General features: G+C 40.7%; 1 protein-coding gene across 1 annotated transcript in view; it reads right to left on the bottom strand.

Moving 5' to 3' along the window:
* Window positions 1–2871: 2871 nt before the first annotated feature.
* SLC9A4 (solute carrier family 9 member A4) overlaps window positions 2872–25543 on the bottom strand; it is a 61733-nt gene continuing 39061 nt past the window's right edge. The window contains exons 8-12 of the mRNA XM_039223196.1: window positions 22504–22665; window positions 16459–16555; window positions 11186–11317; window positions 9601–9688; window positions 2872–3672 (exon numbers count right to left, since the gene is read on the bottom strand). Of these exons, the coding sequence (XP_039079127.1) occupies window positions 3317–3672; window positions 9601–9688; window positions 11186–11317; window positions 16459–16555; window positions 22504–22665 (835 nt within the window). The 3' untranslated portion in view covers window positions 2872–3316. The remainder of the gene's footprint in view (window positions 3673–9600; window positions 9689–11185; window positions 11318–16458; window positions 16556–22503; window positions 22666–25543) is intronic.

Here is a 25543-nt window from a genome sequence, read left to right as displayed (position 1 = left end):
GGCTGACACCAATCCAGTCGATGAAAGATCTGAGCAGTAGAAGGCACCTCTTACACATAGGAATGAAAATTCTGTCACTGAATTCCAGTGGCATTTCCAGCCCTATTTCCCATGACCCTTTAACTTTTTCTAAGAAGAGAAGCACAAAAGTAAATGGTCTTCATGAGAGAGAGAAAAGCATGGGGGGAGCACAATAAAGTGTCTGGAATGTCACCACCACGTTGTCATGGTGCATTCCCATCCACAGACGACGTTGGTTTCTCTCTTAGCAACCTGATGAAAGACCGGGTAGGTCCCCTGGCATCACGTCAGGTTTGGGCAGCGTGAGGAAACGTATTTATCACACCCCAAACACCAGCAAGCATGTGGAAAACCTTGAAGGTAGAAAGCCGCCATATAGGATAAATAAAGGGAAGTGCTACTTTACCCAATTTCAGAAGTTATTAGAACCTAAGACCACTGAGGAGAGCAATAGGCACAGGTTTGAGAAAGTAAAAACAAAAACAAAAAACAAAAGCAAAAAACAGAACAAACAGAAAACTTATGGAGGGAAAATAGGATTTTGTGGGTTGAGTGTTTGCTTTTCCGAGGTTCAAGATAAAAGGGCAAACCGTGCTGCTCAGTGGGCCAGCGGCCAGGCCCGGGAGAGCACCACTATGGGATTCCAACCCCTCCCTGAGTCTAGTCAGGAAGAAGCAACAGAGCTCCCTCAGCACTCAAGAGGGAACTTTCTCTGCTGCACTGCTTGGTGCCTGTTGGAAAAACTCACGATGTGAAACCGATACCCAAGAGCACTCCTGGGACATCCATCGCACCCTCCGCCAATCCCCAGAGTGGGTTGTTGCCAGTGGAATAAAGATCAGATCATGCTGCGTTCTGAAACAATCTGGATGACTAAGCAAAGAGACCGTTTCCACCATGAGCTCTCCAAACTACCAGAGCCACAAGGACCACAAGGGCCCTCATCCCTTTCAGGAAGCAGTTCCAGGGCCAATTTGTCGACTCGGGCAGCCAGCACCAGACAGTGTCTAGATGAACAAAAGGCCTTGGGACGAATGACTCCATTTTGGCTTCTACCAATTAAAAAGGCAAGTTCCCATCGATTCACTAAATCCCACCATCCCTCTCCCAAATGGCACGAGCATCTCAGAGAAAAACAGAAGAATCAGATAAATTCTACTACTCCTTAGACTTTGCTGTCTACTCTGGGAACAGGCCTTCACAGTTTGGATTTCTGCTGTTATGTGGAGAATCCAGCAAGGAATACAGTGTTCTCCACCCCTCAGGAACTGGCTTTGCATATGGCTTTGTAAAAGTGATTTCTGATGCCCACTCCCCCCCCCCCCCATCTCTACATCTTCATCTATAGTTTGAGGATAATGACTTAATGACTCACTGACTCCCTCTCATGGTACATAAAGTTTTTTCTATTGCTTTGACTGCTTGTTTGTTTAAACAATAATGGAAAAACAATAACAAAAATGCAAAAAAACCCCACCAAACCCAGAGATCCCTGAGTTTTATATATACTTCTATCCCTTTGGGCAGATTACTACTATTTGGTAATATATAATTTAAAATATTTAGACAACTCAGAAGCAGTCTTATATTTCCGGTCTGAAGAAGAAAAACAAGTGGAGTCTTTTGACTGGCATTTCTACCACAGCAGCAGGGACCATTGACAGTAAATGCCATTCACAAAATATAAATCCAGGGAAGATCATATATCCTTTGTCAGTCAACGGTGTCCATGGATTATACTAGAGAATAAGCCCATGGTCTTTAAAACCCTGAAGTGGCACCAGGCAGTTTCTCAACACCTCAGTTTTGTCACCTAGAAAATAAGAACGTCTGACAATATCTTCTCTAACCTCCTTTGCAGCTGTAAAAATGGTCACCCTTGCCCCAACATTTATAGGTGATCTACCATGTACAAGGCACTGTAATAACTAAGACCAAAAATGGATTAAAGCTAAAACAAAACAAAACAAAACAAAAACCAAAAACTGAAAAAGGGTAAGGCCAAGAGGTAAAAACACAACTGATGAATGGGTAAAGTTTAAAATGAACAGATTATCCTCCCTGCCCTGCAGACCATGGTAGATACACACATGCCTGTATAAGTGTAATTCCCAGATAGATTCTGTGACACACCCAGTACGGTGTGGGCACACCCAGGAGGAAGGGGATCACTTCATTGCTTCCGATTAAGGGGATCAAGGCAGCCCTAAGGGGCTAGGTGCATTGGAAAGCAACCTATAAAGATGCACAGGATTGAATCAGTTGGGGATGGTTAGAGATGTCAAAAATAGTAATGATAAAGGATATTATGATTAATTGTTTATTATAGATCAGCCATTCAGCACAAATAGAACTTAATCAGTATGTGTTCATCTATAGGTGGCCGCCAGAGAGAAAAGAGGAAGAGAGGGCAAGGAGGGAAGAAAGATAAAGTCATCTAGCAACGTCAGTGAGCTGGAGTGTGAGAGCTTCAAAATCAAGTCTGGGGGTGATGTGGATGGAAAATTAAATTGGAAAATAGTTTCAAACCCTAGGGCACAGTATCACAGCCTACAAATGCACATCTAATAAATACCTGTTGTTCGTGTCATTGCTATTAAATCCTGTTTACGGCTATTCTGTTTTTAAAATAAATATTCCAATTATAAAGTAGACTACAAGCCCATTGTTCACAAATTAATCCACTACTATATTTCACATCTGTCCATTATTGCTACTGATTAAAAATAGCAACGTTATGGCAACTTTCCCCAGAGATAAAATTATCACATAGTGCATGTCAAAATCAAAATTGAATGCATTCTCTTGGGAGGGAGGACAACCACCCTGTGAAAGCAGCAACTCACCGCATGACCTTGGAAAAGGTGTCTTTATGTCCTTATTTGTAAACACAGAGGGTTGGGCCCCATGATTTCCCAGGCCTTTCCCAGTTCTAACTTGATTATAAGCTGCACAGGCATACAGTCAAGGTGAATTACTGACCAATCATGCTTGTATCATAATACATTTCATGGATCATGCTCTCTTAGGAATTTTAGTAATAATTCCTGTGATGATTAACATTTATCACTCCTGGGGAATTCACCTACAAAGTACACCAGCTAAGGATAGAACAGAGCCTGCAAGTTTTTCTCCAAAAGAAAAAAAATATCTCCATGCGTCTCATAGTTGTATGTCTAATAGCCTCCAAAAAATAAACTCAGCAGCTCTCTTCATAACTCCAAAACTCCTTCTTCCATACTAATAGGAAGATGGACTCTTAAAATACATGGAGACAACCGTGTGGACGATGAAACTATTTTCTTTGGAGCAAAGGACTGTGGGACCTGTGATGTTGCCTATTTGGTCTGTGATCCCCTGACCATCTGGACCTGCTTGCTGAGGCCTCCTCCTCACTCTCTTCTTCAGATTCAAACTCCTCATCTACCACGTGGAATAGCGGTTTGGGCCGTAGAACCTCCCTTCTTCCTCTACCATCATGCTCTTCTTGGCTTGTGTTTCTCTGATAACTGAAGTGAGATGGTTTCCCTCCTCTGGGTAAGCTCTTCATTGGGATTATCTCTTGCGTCAGCCGTCTTTCCTGAAGTATCCCTGTTCGAGAGTGTGCTTTGAACATGATGGATGGGAGTTCTGAATCGCTGCTGTCATTGTCTAGGAAAATGACAAGAAGGGGAAAGAACACAATGTAAGAACAGAAAGAAGACTTCATATCTTGATGGCAAGAACTCAGAGTGAAGGAAAGTCCTTCCTGAGGTTCTAGCTCTTATATTTGCAGGCCTGATTTTCTCTGACCCAAGGGGGGCACCCAACAGAAGCATATGTGCCATGTTATAAATAGATAGAAATGCCTAGATATCTGTGTATCAGGCTAGCCTCCTTCAGGTAAGTAAGAAAGGGATTTTTACAAAACCAGATCAACTGGCCATAGGCATTGCACCAGTAGGCACAAAGATGCATTGTGTTGTCAAAGACCAGTGGTAAACTGAAGGTTTTACGGTTAACAGTGATATGAAAATGTTTTCTTTTTAAGTTTATTTGTTTATTTTGAGAGATAGAGAGTGAGAGATTGAGCAGGGGGAGGGGCAGAGACAGAAGGAGAAAGAGAGAATCCCAACCAGTCTCTGCATTGTTAGCATGGGGACTCAAAGTCATGAACCATGAGATCACGACCCGAGCCCAAACCAAGAGATGGTCACTTTACCAACTGAGCCACCCATGAGTCTCTAAATGGTTGGTTTGTTTCTTAATCAGTGCTTACCAGAAAGCATGAGATCTGAGTTTCATCCCTTTGACCTTGAAATAGCCAATCCTGGAGAAACAGGGGTAGGAGAGAGACACAGTAGAGAGCCGTGTGTGGCAAAACGAGAGTGATTAGATGTTCTCCTTTCAAGGTAGGTAAAAGCGTGAACAGATTCCCACTGGCACATGACAGCAAGGATAGTGGTAGGAATGTCCACGGATTGAGAACTCACTATGCACCTGTCATTGTGCTAACCATTTTACAACTGCTGTGCCATTTAGTCCTTGTAACAATCCTCGGAGATGAGTGGAATTAGCATCCTCATTTCATAGGTAAGGAAGCTGAGGTTTCAAGATGTTAAATGACTTTCAATATCACACAGTGAAGATGGGACTGCAGCGGGAGCAGAGTCTGTCCCACTGTGCATCTGCTCTCTGCCAGGCTGTGCCTGGGTCCCTGATACATGCCTTGTGCGGGTCGGAAGGGTGCACCAAGAGTGGATGAAGCCATTGTGTATCTACGTGACATCCCCTCTCAGGTGACCTTCCGAAGTCCTCCTCGATGTCTAGGACACTGCCTTTTCCCTACTTCACTGTGCACACATCTTCAAGGGAGTATTTTTCATAAATTTTGTTTCTTCTCATTTCCTCAAGTTTTAGCCTTATATATTTATTTCCCCTTTAAATATTCTCCTGAGACTCCAAGTATTTTAAGAACTTTAAGTCTGAAAGCAGGGCTCTTTCTCCCACTTTCTATTCACTCCTAAAAAAAACAAAACACAACACAAAATAAGAACCCCATGGTGCAGGTTTACACATGACAAAAGGTGTTTTATCATCAGAAAAATTTAAAATAACCCATTCAATGATGTTTTTCTAAATGTGATCGAATTATCCTGAGAAGGTAGCCTGGAAGTTGTGGGAAATAGGGGACAGGAATCAACTGCTTTGAATTAAAAAAAAATTAGCTAAGTATATTTGTCCATTTTTTTATTACTTCCCTTTAATTTGTGCTCTACCATCTGGCCTGGAACAAGAGTTCCTCTTGATCCTTTGCTGCTTGGAATATTACCTAAGAAAACAATGACTGGGATGCTTCTGCCCCCAGAGAAATCCTGTGGCTCACTCTCCTCTGTCCCCTTCTGGTTTCCGACCTCTCCTTCTGAGTGCATGCTCCCCTCAGCACAAAGATCATAGCCCATGTTTCCTGGCCACCTCTGCTTATTGACAAGTGGGCTCCAGGCACTTGGAAGAGTCTTGAGCATGTGACTTGCAAGATTCCATTCAACTCAAGTCAGTAGATCTGTCCAAAAGGGAAAGAAGAGGCTAGCTGAAAGCAGAAGAGGAAGGAGGAAGAGTGGGGCTGGGCTTTGCCCCAACTGTACAACCCCCTGCAGGTCAGCATTCAGATAGGCAGTTCCAGGGAGAGATCAATGGAGACCTTGCAGCAAAATCTGAATATCTGTTCTTCTATCTTGCATTTTAACTTCTAGACTTGGGCACCCAGGGGCAAGGTGAAGGAAAAACAGGATAGTGCTTCTGCATAGGTCAAGGCAGAGCCTGATACCCAGGGATGACACTGGACGACTTCATACAATGTGTGCTCTTTAGAGACCCAGACTTGGGGTCTTTATGACCCCTCTCTTCCCTCTCCTCATGGTTTTGTTTTAATTCTGATAAAATTTACCATTTTAACCTCCCCCCACCCCTATAACCATTTTGAAGTGTACAGTTCTGTGGCATTAAGTACATTCACATATTTGTGCAGCCATTATCAACATCCGTCTCTAGAACTTTCATTTTTCCCAGTCCACATAGATTGTAAGCTGTCTCAGAGCAGAGGAAGGGTAGAGCACTATGGAAGCAGCCCAAAGGACTATCGATTGATGAATGAATAAAGAAGATGTGGTATATATATACAATGGAATAGTCAAATGCCTTATGATTTCACTCACATATGGAAATTAAGAAAGGAAACAAATTAACAAAGGAAAAAAAGACAGAGAGAAACCAAGAAGCAGACTCTTAGCTATAGAGAACAAACTGATGGTTACCAGAAGGGAGGTGGGTGGAGGAATGGGCGAAATAGGGGAAGAAGATTAAGAGCACACGTATCCTAATGAGCACTGAGTCATCTGTAATCTTGTTGAATCACTACATCGTATACTTGAAACTAATATAATAGTGTATGTTAATTATACTGGAATTAAAATTAAAAACTTATAAAATAAAAAAAAGTTCAACTTCATTACTTTCTAAGTTAATGACTATTTTTGATAACCTAATAAAATTTTGAACCAGTTGTGCACATTTGAAAGAAAAAAAGTAGACTGGGACGAGAACTTCATTCCATGCCTAGTTTAGTTCATGTAGAACTAACATTCCTGAAGTGTTGTCTTTCTTTTCAAGAACACCTCCATCTACCCAGGTCAAGTCTTCTTAGATGTTCTTCAATACTATTAATTGTTAGGGTGCTTGGGTAGCTCAGCCAGTTAGGCGTCCGACTTTGGTTCAGGTCATGGTTTTGCAACCAGTGAGCTCGAACCCTGCGTCGGGCTCTGTGATGACAGCTCAGAGCCTGGAGCCTGGTTCAGATTCTGTTTTCCCTCCCTCTCTATGCTCCTCCCCCATTCACAGTCTGTCTGTCTCGCTCTCTCTCAAAAATAAGTAACCATAAATAAATTTAAAAAGTAGTATTAATTGTTAATGGCTACTAATTCTTGCATATTTACTTGGTTCCAAGGCACTGTTCTAAGAGTTTTGCGTGCATTGCCTGGCTTGACCTTGAAGTAAAACTGTTGCAGGTGGGAGGTACCAATATTCACCCCTTTACAGAAAGGAAATGGAAAAGTAGACTTTTACTTTTTCATAAAACATAGAAGTCCTATAAATGTTTTCTTAGGATTTTATTATGTTTACAGAAAAAAGAGGGAGATGCCTTTTAAGGCATCTATCTGAAGAACAGGATCATTTGACCTATTCATCTGATGAATAATGTAAAGACATTTCCAAATGTTAAACAACCCCCATTTCTGAAATAAATACCACTTTGTAAGGTGCAGTATTTCTTTAATGTTCTGCCATGTTTTATTTATAATGCTTCGTTTAAGATTTGCACATCTGTGCTCGTGTGAGGTTGCTATGTGGTAATCTCCTGCTACGGGAGCATGTGATATTGATGTCCATCAAAAGAAATGACCAGGAGAATTTCACATTTTCTATTCATTCAAACAATGTAAACAGCACCAGATTACTTGTAGCAGGAAGGTTTTTAGGAATTATTATAAACCCTACAACAGTGTTCTTTTGTTTGTTTGTTTGCTTTTGTTTGTGGATTAGCTCTTTTATAATATAAGATGACACTAGATCCAAGAGTGTGCTCCAGGAATAGATGGCTAGATGAATGAAACACAACTGAGGGTTCAAAACTCTCTCAAGATAAATGACTTTAGCACAGCAAAAGTAGCATCTCCTCTTGGAGGAAAAGATGGGTTTGGAACGGGCACATGGCCATTGGAAAACAACCTGAAGTGTGTGTCTGTCTTAAGCTATGCACAGATAAATCTCAGAGGGTTTGAGATTTAAAGGGGATAATTAAAGTTCTAGGTAAAAACATTGGGTAAATCAGTTTTTAATTTTTCTGTGGAAGACTGAGCAGATTTGATGAATTAAAATGAAAATTTTGGAAAGGCAAGTATATCTAAAAACTAAAAGATCAATGTTAAACTGGAAGAGAAACCATTGGCAAAAAATATGAGACAATGCATGATATCCTTGTTATACAGTGTTCTTCCAGTTCATTTTAAAGAAACAAACAATGGAATAGGGGGAAAAAATGGCCAAAGGCAGAAGCAGAAACTTCCCAAGTAGGAATGGTTGCTTCCAAAAGTATGGAAAGATGTTCAACTTCACTAAAAATCAAACAGACTCAGAATAAAATTAATACGATATACAAATTTTATCCTATCCATCATAGATTACTCAAAAGTTTGACAATTGCCCAGTGATGGTAAAGTGATTGAAAACAACCTTTCTCACAGACTATTGAGAGAGAAATTTCAATGTATTTAATTTTTCACCCCCTAATCTTGGTTCCAAGAAAACGTACTAAGAGAATAACTGATTATTTGTGCAAAAATCAATTCACAAGTGGGCCAAGGCGCTTATTAAATGTCATCGCTTCCATTCTATAAACAGTCAAAATACTTTAATATTTGTTAATAAGTATTTAGCTAAATACACTAGGATTATTTTATATAATTAGCTATTACTCAATCATAAAATTGATTATTAAGTTTATATTTATTGACATGGAAATACATCCATAGTAGATGGTCGAGTGAACTAAACAATTTATAAAAATTCCAAAACAATGATGATACTATGATTTTGATAAGGCTTTTGTTTTGGTTTTTTTTTCTTCTTATATCAGATACAGGTGGGATAGGGATCAGGATGATGTGGAGAGAATTACAGAAGAATGTTTACCAAAATGTTCTATAGTGATTATATCTTGGTGTTGGGGTTTCAAGTGCTTTTAACTTTCCTATTTTATGCTTTTTTCCTGCTGATTAATTTTTATTTTATATCAAGCACATTTTCAAATCAGAAGAAAATAAAGTTCCATTTTAAAGAATAATCATGTTCACTCTTCAAAGATTTAAATCTAAAATCCTATGAGTTTAGTTCATTTGAATTTCCAATGGTTTTAAATCTTAAAAATTTGAAAAAATTAAAATAGATAATATGGCACATTATGTATTGCATATCACCTTTTGTTAATAGAAAATCATTTTGTATATACATTTGAAAAATAATAATGGCTTTTATTAGAATAAAAGATAGTTTCAATAATTCTAAGAATTCTACTTAAGAAATAGAGATTAAATTGGAAACATTTAATCAGTAAATTTGGTGACATCATTTTAGTAAAATCTAACCAATTTTGGAGAATCTTGCTAACTTTTAAACCTTGGATGAACCCCAAATATTTAAAAAATGTGCCCATTTGACATCAGCAAGTTATGACCCCTCAGCTATACCCAGCCTGTTGCTTCTTCCTATGGCCTGTCAGCTAAGAACACCTGCTACAGTTTTAAATGGATGGAAAAAAATTAAAAGAATATTTTAGGTCAGGGAAAAATTACATGAAGTTCAAATTTCAGTGTTCATAAATGAAGCTCTGAATTAGATTTAATAAAAATGTTGTTATTTTTTCCTTTTTCTTGTCATTTAAGATACTTGGGGGCTCATAATATTCTTTGGGCTCACCAGCCCCCAAATATCTGCCCTCTGGCCCTTTCCAGGAAAAGAAGAAAACCTGCCAGGCAGCCAGATTACCTGGGAGCTCAGCAACCCATGGGTCTCTTCCTGCCGGCTCAGGGCGGCCATAGGGAAAGGAGAGGTAACGGATGTTTTTGGTCCCGGCCTGTGGGCAGCAAGCACAAAAGAAAAAGCAGAATTAGGGCTGTGGTCCCGAGGATCAGGTGGCAAACAAAGTGACAGGTGCAGACTCACACCGGGCACCCCGTCTGGATTACTTTTTGTCTTCCTACTATTACTGAGCTTTAAAGAACGCAGAATGCTGCAGCCTTCAATAGGCATTTCCTTCCCCCTCATGATAAAAGAGACCATTATGAACCTCTCAAAGTGACTTTGTTTTGGGAAAAGCATTTGTTATTTATTTTTCCTTTTTTTTTATTTTGGTTATATATTTGAGAACGAGAGAGAGAGAGAGAGAGAGGGAGAGAGAGCGAGCAGAGAGAGGGAGAGAGAGAATCCCAAGCAAGCTCTACACTATGAGTGCAAAGCTCGATGTGGGGCTTAAACCCACAGACCATGATATCATGACCTGAGCCAAAATCAAAAGCCAGACGCTTAAATGACGGAGCTACCGAGGCCCTTGAGCATTTGTTTTTTAATAAGGAAAACAGAATTATGGATTGTTGACATATATATTTTTACAGGAAAAAAAAAAAGAGTATTAGCCCATGGTCAGGAGACCTGCGTTCTATTCATTGAGAACAGGGATAATTATAATTAAGTGGGATAAGCCAATTAGCCTCTCTGTGTGAGTTTTATTGGGGGATAAAAGGCTTGCACTGCACTGTTCATGGGAATAGTTTGAGGATAGGGTAATACACTAGAGCCTACTTCCATTCTTTGAAAACACAATATGAACGCTTTGTCATGATACTGTTAATAATTTTACAGGTACCTTTCAATGTTACCCAGTCAGATGTGTGCTTAAGGCAGGCTTTACTACAAGATCACAGGTTGAATATTTAGTTGGATTTTATTTTGAAAATAACAAATAGCACAATTAAAATGTTTGAACAGTGTCCCTTAACCCTCTCCTCAGGTAGTTAGTTACTGTTACTACTATTGGTATTGTTATTATTACATTTTAGCTCCTGAGGTTAGGGTAGAAATTAGAATCTACTCCAGACCTAACCTTCATCCAGAAGTTCCAGTGTGATGGGTGCAATATGGCCTCAAAAAGAATAGTTCAGATGCGCAGTGGGTGATGTGAAGGTGAGGCCCATGAGTCTGGGCAACAGCAAATTCTTCCCTATGTCTTCCTGGGAGAGAAGTAGGCTTCCTAGAGCCGGCGCCCCAGTCCATGGAGGTTTCTCTGGACTGGTCAGTACCTGACCAGTACTGGTTAGGTCACCAAGGCATCTGGTCTAGACTCACAGTGCAGTGAGCATGTTCCAGTCACTGACCCATCCTGGAGGTTCATCCTGACCGACGGCCCCTAAGGCTCTGGACCCAGAGGCAGGTTGTCTAGCATCCGAAACCCTCTTACTTTTGTATTCCAACAAGGCGGGGGTTTTGTCTTGATGCTGCTGGCAGTCACCCGAGTGGGGGAGGCCCTGGGAGGGGTTGGCCCAGCTCCTGGCTGATTCTACAGACCCCTCCTTACCGGTTTTCCCCACGGCAGGCTGTGGCCTTTCCTCATGCTCTCCCTTAAGGTATTCTGGCGGCGGATTAGAATCTCTTTGGCCTGCTTCTCGCTTGTTTGGGGCTTGAGGTTGTATTTGTTGTAGGACAAGGTCTGCGGAAAGAATAGCATGTCAACTGCATAAGCACATCTGCATACAACCTTCAGCTTCAGAGGGCCATGGAAATATCACAGACTAAGATGAGCCAAAAAATAAGCGTCTGCCTCAAGTACAGAGGAGCGAGCAGTGGCCCCCAAGAAGAAAGGTCTGTGACCGAGGCCACCTCTCTCAGGACAGAGCTGCATGGGTGTGCAGCTTTCCCAGCTCGCAGAGTCCCTCTGGTGTCCTTGCAAGGGTCCTGCCCTGATGTGCTCATGGACTTTGGCTGCTCCACACCCATGCTCTTCGGCAGGTTGTGTTTTTTATGCTCGGACAGTGGTTTCTGAGTGTTTGGATCGAATAGATCAGAAAAATGTCAAAACTCCATTGGAAATTTCATTAAGGCTGCTGTTCTTAAATTTTGCCAACGAGAGATACATTCAAAATGTCAACCAATGACTATCACCATTACCAGTTCAGAAAGGAAGAGGTCTTTTCACCAAAATGTAGGTAGGACATAATCCATAATCTCTAATAAAAGAGCAGTCCTTCACATTGAATCAATTATCTTTATAAAAATTTTCTCCCTTATTTTCTTTTTGAGAAAGAAAGAGAGGGCACAAGTGAAGGAGAGGCAGAGAGAGAGAGAAAGAGAGAGAAGCAGGCCTCGTCCGAAGGAGGGCTCCTGTTTTTAACCAAAGCAAGGCCCATGTTCAACTGAAGTGGGGCTTGTCAACCTCACCCCAAGTGGGGCAAGAGCTCCCCCAAAGCAGAGGCACAAGCTCATCCAAAGCTCATGGCGGGGCTTGAACTCATGAACCATGAGATCGTGACCTGAGCCCAAATCTGATGCTTAACTGACTGAGCCACCCAGGAGCCCCATCTTCTTTATTCTTATCAGGCCACTGATAACCTGTCTTGAACCACAGACCAACCTTGGTCCTCAGATGTTTACAAAGTGCTTAACTGGAGCTTCTTCTCTCCTTTCTTTTCAGTCAAAGTGCAACGGTGAATATGCTGTTTCCTCTGGGTCAGTGGGTCCCACTGGGTAACAGGGTCAGGGCCACAGGCATTATCACTCCTGGTTAATGGATGTGGTAATAAGGATTTTCAATTCAATAGCAAAACAGCAAATGCTCTACGTGCCAGGTGCCACAGTAGGCACAGGATTTAAAAACTGGATAGATTTGAATTATGGCCTTCAAAAGGCTCATGGTCTACTTGGGGAGTCCAACAAGCGTATACTGTTTTGTGCTCAGGAAGTGAGAGGATGTGGGTGTCTGCAGGGACTTGCAGAGTATAGGCAAAGGGCAAAGGACACTTGTCCAGTCGTGGGTGGGAAAGGTGCTTTGTACTGAGCTGAGTCTTGAAAGATGAGTGGATGTTCCGCCCAAGAAGAGGCAACACGTGAGATAAGACATAGCTGTAAAAAATTTGTGATGGGAGAGGTAGGGGGACCTACTGGGACAGAGCTGGGAATTCATTTGCTACCTCAGGAGAATTTAGTATTTTACTCAGAGTGTGGTGAGAAATGAGACAGAGGTACAGGAAAGGGCTAGGGTATAAGGACGGAGATTCCGTCCTCTAGGAGCCAAGGGTCCCGTAGGTGGGGTGCATACGCTCCAAGACGTGCAACAAGATGATCCCCAGTGTGAGCAAAACATAAAATAAAATACTAATACTTATGTTTCCGTTCATCTTTATAAAAATACAAAAGAAATTAAGCTTTATTAGTACTTAACATGCAGATTTATAATAGACCCTTGCTTGCGGAATATACGAGAGGATCCACTTTCCTGTCAGAACGGAAGTGGGCGTTTATGACAAGGAGGAATTGACAACAGCGTCCTCATTGGTTCACTAGCTTTTAGTTTATTTGTTGTGGTTTAAAGTGCAGACAGCCAGTGAGGTCGATTTATGGCTTTCATCATCTACTAACGAATCCTTACAAAACAGGAGGCATAGTTTGGAGGCCAAGGGAACAACGAGGCATCAGCAAAGCCAGCTTTCACTGTCCCCTTTTTAAAAAGATTTTTTTAATACTTTTTATTTATTTTTGAGAGACAGAGAGAGACAGAGCACAAGGAAGGGGCAGAGAGACAGAGGGAGACACAGAATCTGAAGCCGGCTGAAAGCACAGAGCCCGACATGGAGCTCCAACCTGCCAATGCTGAGATCATGACCTGAGCTGAAGTTGGACGCTTTGGCTGAAGCCAGCCTGAGCCACCCACGTGCCCCTCACCATCCCCTGAGAGATCTTTACCAGCCACTCCTGACAAACTAACCAATCTGATGAAAACTTGGCTTAAAAAATTAAGTTTTGAAGACAGTTTGAAATATGGACTCTTATCCACCAGCACTAAGGATGAACCTCAACTTAAGTGCTATTTACACATGGAGATATTAAAGAACAACATACGACACTACCAAGAAAAATAGTTTAAAATTAAGCATCTAGAACACCAGACAGACTTTTATAGTTTTTCATCAATTTTAACCTCATTCGCAAAAGTGAATTTGGGGTGCGCATATGTTTGTATACACATACTCGTATATGTGTATCTGTACATACATATGTATATGTGTATGTTGCTATGAGGAATTTCCAACACCTTGACTTGAGGGCTCTACTTTAAGGAACATTTGGACACTTTTTGTTCTATTTTGTCTCATATCACATCGCCCATGTCCTTATTCTTGCCTATCTGCAGGAAGTGTCGTTGGTCCTATGCATATAATGTATATACAAGTTTCTTCCCTCTGTTTCTCCCATTTTAGCCCTTTAATGAAGGAGTCGGTGATTGTTTAAAGACTCTACTTCCCCTAAACCTTGAGCTTTATGGGACAAAGTGCTAGAAGTGGATTAAATATTTTCGAGAGGGAACTCAAGTTGAATAAACCATTTTCCTCCTTTGAAAGTGTGTGGGAATTCTGAGTGTGACCTGATCATTTAGGCCACATCAGGGGACTTCCCAACAATCTCTAAGTTATCCTTAGAGTCTGAGCTGAGGTCAGTCTCTTCCCTTGAAGGTTTAAAGAAAGTGTTTCTCATTTCCCATCCCCATTGTGTTCCAGAGAGCTCTGTGTCCCAGAGGGCTGTGTTACTGGAAACCTCTGGAAGCTAGCTCTTCAGCTTGTCCACCAGTGGCAATCTGCAGAGGGGAGTGGCTTCAAGCAGGACTGACCGGAGCCCTCCCAGGTGCAATAAACCAGGCAGGACCAGCTCAGTTTCAGGTCAACTATATATCAGGGTCCCCCAGAGTCAAACCGTGCAGTCACTCCAGCCTTGCTCTGAAGGGACTCCTGACTCCCAAGATGGCCTCTTTTGAGATGCGGACTGTGGGAAATGCTCCAGCCACCAGCCCCACACCACGTGAGGCCCACTGACCTATCACCCATGCTAGATAATAGTTGTCACTTTTTGTGACAATCCTCAAAACTGTAGATTGCCCACTAGAAGCAAAGGACACAGACAGCTGTGCTGCATTGCAGCTCTAGAGTAGTTTTTCCTGCAAGGGGACAGGAGGACCATGGGGGGGTGGGAGAAAGTCACATGACCTATGCAAAAGATGATGAAGAAAGGAGACAGGAAAGGGAAGGACTGGTGAGTTTCACTCTCTCAAAGTAACAAAAGTGGAGGCAAAAGCCATCTCAGGAGCTTGAAACTCCCTTCCGTTTATTATTTATGTTCTCTTCATGTGACTTCCATGACCTATCTGCTTTTTTGGGAGCAACAAGAAAGGAAGATGTCACGTAGCTTAGAAGGGAGAAGCCTGGAAGACAGACTGAATAAGCATCCTTATAAAAGAAGAAAGGTGGCTACCTGGGAACCTGCATAAAAGGGAAAATGAGAGAATGGGTATTTAACCTCATTTTAGACCTGGTTGGAGTCCCAGGACCTCCGTCTTCATATCTGGGCCTTTCCTTAAATTCAACATTCATAAACATGGGGAAAAGGCTATGCTTTAGGCAGCCTCCAGCAAGCTCTGGCCCTCACTAAGCTAGCCAACATTCTTCAAACCAGGACATTCTTAACAATTTATCTAACTATGTATCAGAATCTGATAGTCTTACCGAACAGTTTCACTTGGAATCATTTAAAAGCTCTTAAATTTACTCTAAGATTGCTATGATTGATACTGACCTATATTCCTTCAGCAGGTGCACAGCCTTTTGCTGACACATTTCCCTTAATCACTGACCTTTCCAAAACAGGGAGCCAGAAAACATGCACTTTAACTGGATCACATAAGTCTGGAGTCATGGAAAGAGCATGGTGTAGACAGTTGAAAGATCTGGGTTCTTAACTTGGATTTGTGTGTGTGTGTGACCTTGAACAGGTCAGATAAACAATTCCCCTAACCTCAGCATCTTCTACTTGAAACCGAGAGGCTTTAACCTGATGGATTTTTGGGCCTCATCAAGACTATGATCTATAACCAAGGCCGTCACAATGAATTTACTTATAATTATATTATACTCAAGAATGGGATGTTCAAACTTAAAAACAGAACAAAACAAAACAAAAAACAACAATGCCTAATTAGAGTTCACAGGCTTAAATGTCATTTGACTAAATCGAAATTTCAGAAGGACTCACCATGGCCCCCAGGAACGTTCTTACTATATACACTTTGCACCGGTTCCCAAATGGTAGTATAGACTCCATACCCTTTTCCAAAATTGAAAAACAATATGCCTAGTACATCACCTTTGATACAGGCTTTCAATTGTAGATGCGATAACCATCCCAATTTTCTTAGCTCTGTTACAGTCCATCAGATCAAGACAACTTGACTCATTGGCATCCGTCTGCCATCTTTTTCTGTGGTGCGGTGAATGAGCTCCACCACTTGTTCATCTCCGGAGGGAGAGGGAGCCCTGCTGGTTCTAGAAAGTACCAGCTGCAGGGCTAGTGCAGCCTGACCCCTAGGGCCAGCAACTGGATTTGCATTCCTTTTTACATCATATGTGTGCCAATTTTTTTTTTTTTTTAGCAGAAAGGTAACAATGAACTTTCTATTCTCACAATTAAGCAGAAAGGAGTCGTTTAGCAAGAAGGCCTCTGCAGAGGAGAGAATGGGAATAAGAACTGATTCCTGAATGACTGGTTCCAAAGACAGGCCAGGGAACAGGTCAGATAGCTTATACACACCCTTTGTCGAACTTGGTACATATTGCGTGTCAGAATGTCCCTCATGGACTCCACGTCTTCAGGGGAAAGCCTTTTGATTCTGTGTATCCTCTGGGCCCTGTAAACATCATTGGAGGGAAGCCAAGCATTATTCTTGCATCTTGGCAAGAGCATCACAAAAGTATCAACATACGTATGGGTGTTCTAAGTTCCCGAACCCCTATTTTTACATCATTTTTTTCTATTGTTTTAGTAAATTCGTGTGAAGTGTCAGTACATGTGTCATGACTTACATTTTGAAGATATGGTTTCCTCTCTCTAGCTGTTATGTGGGAATTATTCTAACCCCATTTTTTTAAAAAGGGGTTTAAGGTGGTTACAAACCAGTTATTTTTTCCTCCATATCTGTTACAAACAGATATGTTGGTAAAATACAACAGCAACCAATTGTGAGAAAATAAATTTTTAAAAAGATACTATAAAATTAAAATCAAATGTTTTACTGTTAGAGTCCACGGTAATAAGATTACTCAGTGAAGGTCTGTACTTCTCTCATTTTGGACAGGTGACAAACAGCTCGAGGACAACATCATCTGCACACCACGGTTTGGATAGCTCTGGTCTAAGGGGGTATTAGAATTCTGGAATTGTCCCTTCAGAGATTTTTATATTTGGCTCAAGAATAATTGTAAGAAACTAAAATCATATTTTACAAGGACATTTGGATCATTTATGTTCTGAAAGCCAGCTCAGCTCTGAGACACTGGACACTCTGTGAGATTCTAGAAGCAGTTGACTGCTCCCTGCCTCCGCATGACCAGCTCTCCAGGGCTTCATTCACCATGAACCCTCCCCCTGCCGCACCCCGAAAGGATTTAAAAATCAAGTCATGTCCAGGTTATCAGTCAATGCACAATTGTCCTCTGAGGATTTCAAAGTCATGACATCGCTATGTGCGGAATTCTCATGTGACAGATATATTTGATTTCAATCATTACAATCCACTGGCAGGAATTTCTAAAAAGTGTCTCAGTGTATAAATAATATATGTTCACTATAGAAAGTGAGAACAAAAAAAGAGAAAACTAAAGAAAATTAAATCCATCTTTTAATACTATCACGTCCATTAATATCTTGGCATAAAATCTTACAGATTGTTAATTTTGTTTCTTTCTTTGGTGCTCTTCTCAATGCATAAGGGCACTGAGATGCTACTATCAGCAAGCAAAGGTTTTAGGAAAATTGATCACAAAGATAAGTAGCTATTGGTTTTAATACAGGCCACTTTTAAAGTATTTTTTCCCAAACATTAGTAGCAATAGAGCCATAAATAGCAAGGACATTTTGCAAGTAAGTATTTTTGTACATTTTGTAAGTACATTTTGTTAAGTACATTTTATAAGCACAATTGGTAAAATATTTTTAAGGACTTGGATACCAGATAGCACAGTATGCCAGTATTTAGCAATACTATTTGTAGACTGACTAATGCCCTTTCTACAAAATCCTTGAGATCAGAGTTTCCATATCTCAGAGCTGCAAATGTCAACATTACTGATATTCAGTTACCACCCTTGGTGATCTAAACATTATTATCAGGGCATTTCAACTTAACTGTTTAAAAGTCCTTGAAATAAAATTTATTCTGATTGAGATACACCTACACATTCCCACAATCTGAACACATTCTTTTATTATGGTGGAAGCAATCTCTTGCCAAGCAGAAACATCAGCTAATCAAAAAGTTACATTCCTATGTTCATAATGATATTCACAGCCAAGTAGGAAAAAACCTAAGATAATGGTCAAGTTAAATTTGAGATAGCAGAGGGTCTAACTTGGCACTCTCCCCCTCCCCATCTGTAATTGACCACTTGAGAAAGACTAGACTTAATTAAGGTCCATTCAGTTTGTTGGCTGCATGTGTAACACAGGTATCTCAAAGGCAGTATCTCTCACTGACCCACACTGAGGAGCTACAGATATGAAATTATACAGAAAAATTATTAATTTAGGCCACATGATACCCAGAGTTTTCAACATGCCACTTCATTAGCAAAATCATCCCTGAAATGATCATATTGAGTATAGGAAAGGTACAATCCTTAGAAAAACAGAATGTTAATCACCTCTAGGTCAAAAAAGTTAAATTATAAGCTGAAAGACTTGTCATTGGAACATTCATTCATTATCCATAAAAGAACTTTGCATCACCTTAAATGAAAGTCCTGTGACAATTTCACAGCTGTTGAAATAAACTGAGAAAATCTGAATCTAAATGTATTTAAATAAAAGCCTCATATTCTCTTAACTTTTCTTTTTAAGTTTTTTAATTTATTTTGAGAGAGACAATGTGTGTTATGCAGAGGAGGGGCAGAGAGAAAGGGAGAGCGAGAATCCCAAGTGGGCGTCACACTCAGCTGGGAGCCTGACACGGTGCTGCTAAATCCAATGACCGTGAGATTATGACCTGAGACAAAATCAAAAGTTGGACACTTAACCGGTTGAGCCACCCAGGTGCCCTTCTTTTGCCTTTTTAAATCATATGCTATAATAATGTAAAAAGAGGCCTCAGTTCTGAACACAGCAATATTGGGGCTCCTGGGTGGCTCAGTCGGTTAAGCCTCCAACTTCTGCTCATGGTTCGTGGGTTCGAGCCCCATGTCGGCCTCTGTGCTGACAGCTAGCTCAGGGCCTGGAGCCTGCTTCAGATTCTGTATCTCCCTCTCTCTGACCCTCCCCTGCTCACGCTGTCTCTCTCTCTCAGAAATAAATAAAAAACATTAAAAAAAATAAACACAACAATATAAACATGAACTCTAGTAGATGCTCTTATTCATGCCATAATATGAATTCCTAAAAGGTCAAATATACCCTGATTCATTTGTAAGAACCCTTTCTTTTGTGATGGCTTTACACATGAGATCCATGAGAAACGTATGCTAAGGTGACTGAAAAATGTGCCCACTGATCAACTAATGGAACCCAACTACTCTGCTCTATGGGTGGGTTCCTTGTGTCTTTTCAGAAAGGTCACCAAGATGACCAACGTTTAGAATGAGGGAAGTGGGGCACAGAAGAGGCCCCAGCTCTGCACAACACCACGTTCCATTATGGAAGTGAAAATGGCACCATTATCTTTAACCCAGAATCTTCGGTGTAAGAATGCATAAATGTAAACCTATACCTGTCAACGTGTGATCAGTTAAAAAAATTCTTGCACTACAATAAATTAATTTGTGCTTTTTTATAAATGACATGTTAAAATGATTTGGCACTTTTTAGGTATGATACTTTGAAACTGTACAGTTGTAGTTTGTTATGCCTATACATTTATACATACTTTAATACCTCTTTAATATGAACCAAATATTTTTGCAAGCTTTGACACTCTAAGCAGTTTGAGCCTTTATCGTCTGATATTTCTAAAAGCTTACTACTCCTTGATGAAACGAAGTGCCTTGTATTTAAACAAATAATCCAAGTACATTCTCTACCTATTCTGTGGGGTTGTTCTGAGGGTCAAATAACGTAATGTATGTAAAAGTAAGGGAATTCCATAGAATCAACCCCATATGCACTGTGCTATCGACAGCTTCTGGTGCCAGTGTTCTCCTGAAGAGCTTGCAAAGCTAACCCCCTTGTAGAACAATTGCTTCAACTTCTAAAGAAAAAAATATATCTGCATTTTGTTGTTATCATCTCATACAGAATAATAAAAAGTGAGCTGAGTACACACTTCTTTTTCCTATTATTGTACAAAGGTTTGTTTTTAAGAAACTGGCTGCTTTGATCTTAGGAGAGGAATTCCTTTTGCTTGATGTCGTCCAGATTTCTGATGAGATCAAATAAATGCAATTTAAATACAGTTTAACTTGTATTAAATATCAGTTAAAAGAATCTTCTCTCCTACCCTCATTTACTAACTAGTTTGGGCTCTAGGAGGAAAAAAAAGTCTCTGACTTATAAGGCTCTCTTACTAATCTTGAATCAGTGTCTACAAAAGTGACTCAACAGACAGGATTCCTCCCAATAAAACTGGCTTGAAAACTATCTTGAGGTTAGAAATGGGGGCAATTGCTTGTGACCAATGCAATGTAATACGGACATTCAAAATATGGTTTAACACATGATGGACCGCATTTGAGATAAGTGCCCCTACATTCTTAGACAAAGAGCTCACATAACTGCTAAGCCAACCAACTGAGGAAGTTCCTAATGGTCTAAAGTGCCTGAACTTATTTGGCCCTTCTGCAATGCATTAACTCCCACTTAATTAACTCTCATTTGAGCCAGTCAAATGCCTGGAGACCAGAGTCACCTCTTACACTCTCATAGCTTCTTAGACTTTATGATTCTGTGTTTGTAAGACCTTTTTTATTTTTATTTATTTATTCTTAAATTTTAATGTTTGTTTATTTCTGAGAGAGAAAGAGACAGAGCACGAGTGGGGGAGGGGCAGAGAGAGAGGGAGACACAGAATCTGAAGCAGGCTTCAAGCTCTGAGCCGTCAGCACAGGCCTTAGACGGGGCTCGAACCCATGAACCGTGAGATCATGACTTGAGCTGAAGACGGTCACTCAATCAACTGAGCCACCCAGGTGCCCCTGTAAAGTCTTTTTTTTTTTTTTTTTAATTTTAATGTTTATTTATTTACTTTGAGAGAAAGCAAGTGTGAGTGGGGGAGGGACACAGAGAGAGACAGAGAGAGAATTCTAAGCAGACTGCTAAGAGATGTCATGAACTGTGAAATCATGACCTGGGACGCTTAACAAACTGAGCTACCCAGGTGGCCCAGACCTTTTTTTCTTAAAGCCATGACCCTGCCAGGGTATGAGCTCCATGATGTCAGGGACTGTGTTTGTTTTACAGTTGCTGGCACATAATAAATGCCCAAGGAACGGGTTTGGGCCCAAGGTAATGCCAAAAATGCTCAGTCATGTTAAGCAGGATTCAAATGCAATATTTTAGAAAACAAAGGTCAATGCAAAAAAGAAAATAAAACACAATGAATAAAATATTGGCATTTAAAATAAAGACAAAATCAATATTGCTGGTTTTTGTTTCTGCCTTAGGCTCTAATATGTCTCTGTATGGCATCGCCAATAAATATTTATTAGCTCATTGCCGTTTTAGTATCAGATGTTTCCTTAAAGCAAGTGGGCAGCACCAAAACCAACCAACCAACCAACCACAAAATGAGTCTCACTAAGAAATAAGGCAGAAGGCTTTCTGTTTATACCAATATGCCCTCCGGGATGCTCCTTTAGGTTTTTTCCAGGCCATGCAAGAAAGGTGAGAGTGTTCCTGATTCATTAGCAAGTAAGGGATGCGAGATAACACTCAGGCATGAGTGAAAATGTTATTGCTATGTGTTCCTAAGCTGCTTTTCAAACATGAAGATCCAACTGAAGCTCGTGATCAAGTGTCTTTACTTACAGAAGATGGCAGGATGGGGGCGTTCCTTATCTTAAATATGTTGTGAGTAATTTGCTCAATTCATAAACTGCTTCTTGGAAGAAAACCTGGACATCCTTGGGGGGGTGGAGGAGGGTGGTAAATTTAAGTAGCCCACCAACCACCACACATCCTGTTACCACCACTCATCACCGAATGCCAGCTAGTGTCACAGGATGCTGACCAGGTCTCTCCTCATCAAGGGTGGAAGAGAAATGACTTATGGGAGAAATGTATATTACTTTTACTGTAGGATTAGCAGCAGTTAAAAGAACAGCAGTTAAAGGGTAGCAATCCATCAAAAAGAGAAAGACAAAGTCTTGTAAACCATGCCATAATCATGTAAATTCACCTGCCCCTCCTTCCCAAAGGTGTCATGTAACTATCACATGCAACTTTTGCTAGAAAGTACTTTTCAGAAACTAGGCGAAATAGGTTGAGCATGGGCCAAACAACAAGATGCCAAGACTCAGGTCATCCTTTTTTCACAATTCTTTTCTTCAAATTTCTGCCTCTTTGTTCCTAGTATTATCTCTATACTGAACAATGAGAGTGTGCCCTTGGGATTCTGACATGTAAAGTCCAGATCAAAAGGCACATAGGACTTACTGGTGGGGTATGGAAAAGGCTGTGGTACTGAGGATCCCAGTTTCTACCATCTCAATAGCTTGCTTCATTTCCAGCTTCTTGTACAAAGAGACAATACTTGATTTGGGCTGGTTCTTTCGGATTAAGACTTTCCGTAAATATCTATGATCAAACTTCTTAAACCTAAAAGCAAAAACCAACATTTTGAAAATCTTTGATATCTGTATGTGTTATGGAAGTATATATTATTCTTAAAACAGACTACTACTTTACTTTATTCCGAGGACAGTGCTGAGAATTCAGTCTTTGAACACATTAAAAAAAAAATCATAGAATTTATCTATCTACCTATATATCATATCTATATCTATATATCTTTTTTAAAAATAAATAAAGAATAGGCCACTGGCCTGAATACATTGAAAATCAACTAAACAAAAGGAGGGGACAAGCTGCAATCAGGGCAGAAACTATGCATAAGTGGGGAGCGGGGGAGGCCCAGCCCAGCCCAGCTCCAATTGTAAGAGAAGAAATGAGGGGTTGAGGCTTTTGAACAAATGTTTCATTCTAATAACCTCCTAACAGTGGCAGCTGCTCTTACAGTAATACTGGCCTATTCAACCAGAACCCAATAAATTTAAATGGCCCAGTAGTTACAGTAGTTTTGCCCATTATGCTGCAGATCATTTTGAATCCTGACAATTAAGGAGGGGCTGAGGGGAGACCCCACATCTAATCCTGACAGTCTGAATGATGGAGAATCTGAATAGGCTAGACGCTGATGGCCGCCGACTATTGTGGCAAACCTCTGGCTGACCCATTAGACTGAGCTGCGCGTATGCGTATGGTGCCTTCAGAGTTGGCCATTTGTTTGGAGTAGACATTGTCAACACTTCCAATCATTTTACATTCAAAGAGTAATTTGTCTGCCTGCTTTATTTGCTGGAGGGGAACATAACTCCCTGAGCTGCTGGCTTATTATCTGGTGATTGGTTTCCTGGTCTGTGAGGCAGATGGACGCTTTATCACTCAAGTCTTCTCCGGGGTTAGCAGGCTGTGATACCTTATGATCTGTGTTTGGCTCATGCCCGCTCTTGCCCCCAATGAGTCAAACCCTCAGCCTTCTTGTTTTCTGCCTATCTTCCTAAGAGGCTGTTGTTCCTATTTATTGCTCAAGCTACTGCCATTGCTCCCCACCCATCAGGACCTTTCTGACATTCTTCACAACTGAGCTCACCTTGACCTTTACTGTTCAACGTCAGTCAGTGCCATTGCCCTTGCCCTACTTGCCACATGGCTTCTCCTGATGTGCTACTGGTCATTTCCTCTGTGCGGTCCATGTCCTGATTCACACATGCTTCCCTTCCAGCCTCCCTAAAGACTTCTTCCAAATCTCTTCCTCTTCCTTACCTGCCCCAGAGGTATGGAAACTTCTCAGAGTCCTGTGCTCAGTCAGCTTCCTCTCTTCACACCCATGTAGTTATGTCACCTAGCTATTATTTAATGAAACATTCTTCTATTGCATGTGCATTTGACTATAGCATTGTTAGTCCCCTAGACTTGCTATCTGGAAATGTGAAAGTCATTCTTACTGCCTTTTCCTAGACCTCCTGGCTATGTCTATAGACAGTCACTGTTTCCACCTCAGAAATATTTCAGTGCTCCTTCTTCTAGATCCTCATCCTTATGATTCTGAAAACTCTGTGGTTCATTGAAAACAGAAGAGGTTCTAAAGCCAGACCTGAATTCAATCAAGGTTCCACTGTAGAATAGGTTAGTTGATCGCTTGGAGTTAGTTTCTTGATCTTCAAAGAGAAAAATAGCTAACACAGGAGATTCAGGATATTGTGTAAGACACAATTTATGAAACAGATAGCACAGCACCTGAGGCTTATCCTATGCTTACAAGATGAAACTCTTACATCCATGTGAACATCCCTTACAGGTCTCCCTCCCCACAGTACCTGTTTCAAATCCAGCTTCCATATCGCTGTTGGCTGTTTGCCTTCCAAAAGCCAAGCATGGTCATGCTACTTTCGTATTTAAAAGCCTTTTGATCTGTGTATTAAAGGCCAAATAGAATTTTATAGCATTAATGGCTGTTGAGAACTCCTTAGCATTGTGCTCTAGCAGGGTATCCTTGTCTTTCCATCTCTTGCCTTACCGTGTTCTTTCCATCTCTTGCCTTACCGTGTCCCTCTCCCTGACCATGTGCAAACCATGCTGTGCTCTTTGTCGCCTTTCCATCTTGAAATACCCTGCTGCTACTGCCACTGCTTGGCATGTCTTCCATTCTTCTTAGCCTGGAGAACACCTCATTTATTTTCAAAATGCACTTTTGTTTCTGTATTATTGCAGTTCTGTGCATTTAACTCTGTTACAACATTTCTTACATAGATCATCAGCATTTGTTAAAGCTCTTTCTCTCTTTTGTTCTCTCTTTGTTTCTCTCTTTGTGTATATTGTTCACAATATAGTAGCTTGTCTACTATATTGTGAGAACCTGGAGTACATTGGGTGTATCTTACTGCCCTTGATATCTGCCTTAGTGTCTAGAAAATTTGGTATAGATTTGGCTAAACGGAATAGTATTAAGTGATTTTTCACTGGAAGAACTATAGGATTTAGACTTAAAAAATCCATGACCTAGGTTCTAGATTGGTGAACATTTACATAATTTAAGTTCTATTTTAACACTATGAAGACTGCTAAAACTATACTTTTTATCTTATTAAAAAGCCCACTCAGAATGGAAATGGTGCAGCCACTGTGGAAAACAGTACAGAGGTTCCTGTAAAAGTTAAAAATAGAACTATCCTATGATCCAATAGTTACACTAATTTAACTCAAAATACAAGAATATTAATTCAAAGGGATACATGCACCTCAGTTTATAGCAGTATTATGTAGAATGGTCAAACTATAGAGACAGCCCAAGTGTCTATCGATTGAATGGATAAAGAAAATGCGGTGTGTGTGTGTGTGTGAGAGACAGATAGAGAGAGAGAGAGAGAGAGAGAGATGGATATTGCTAAGCCATAAAAAAGAAAAGAAATCCTTC

This window comes from Hyaena hyaena, unplaced genomic scaffold (assembly GCF_003009895.1).
Source record: "Hyaena hyaena isolate Hyena2069 unplaced genomic scaffold, ASM300989v1 scaffold_1287, whole genome shotgun sequence".
Classification (NCBI taxonomy): domain Eukaryota; kingdom Metazoa; phylum Chordata; class Mammalia; order Carnivora; family Hyaenidae; genus Hyaena; species Hyaena hyaena.
The sequence above is the reverse complement of the archived record's forward strand: the minus strand, read 5'-3'. Positions and strand labels throughout refer to the sequence as shown.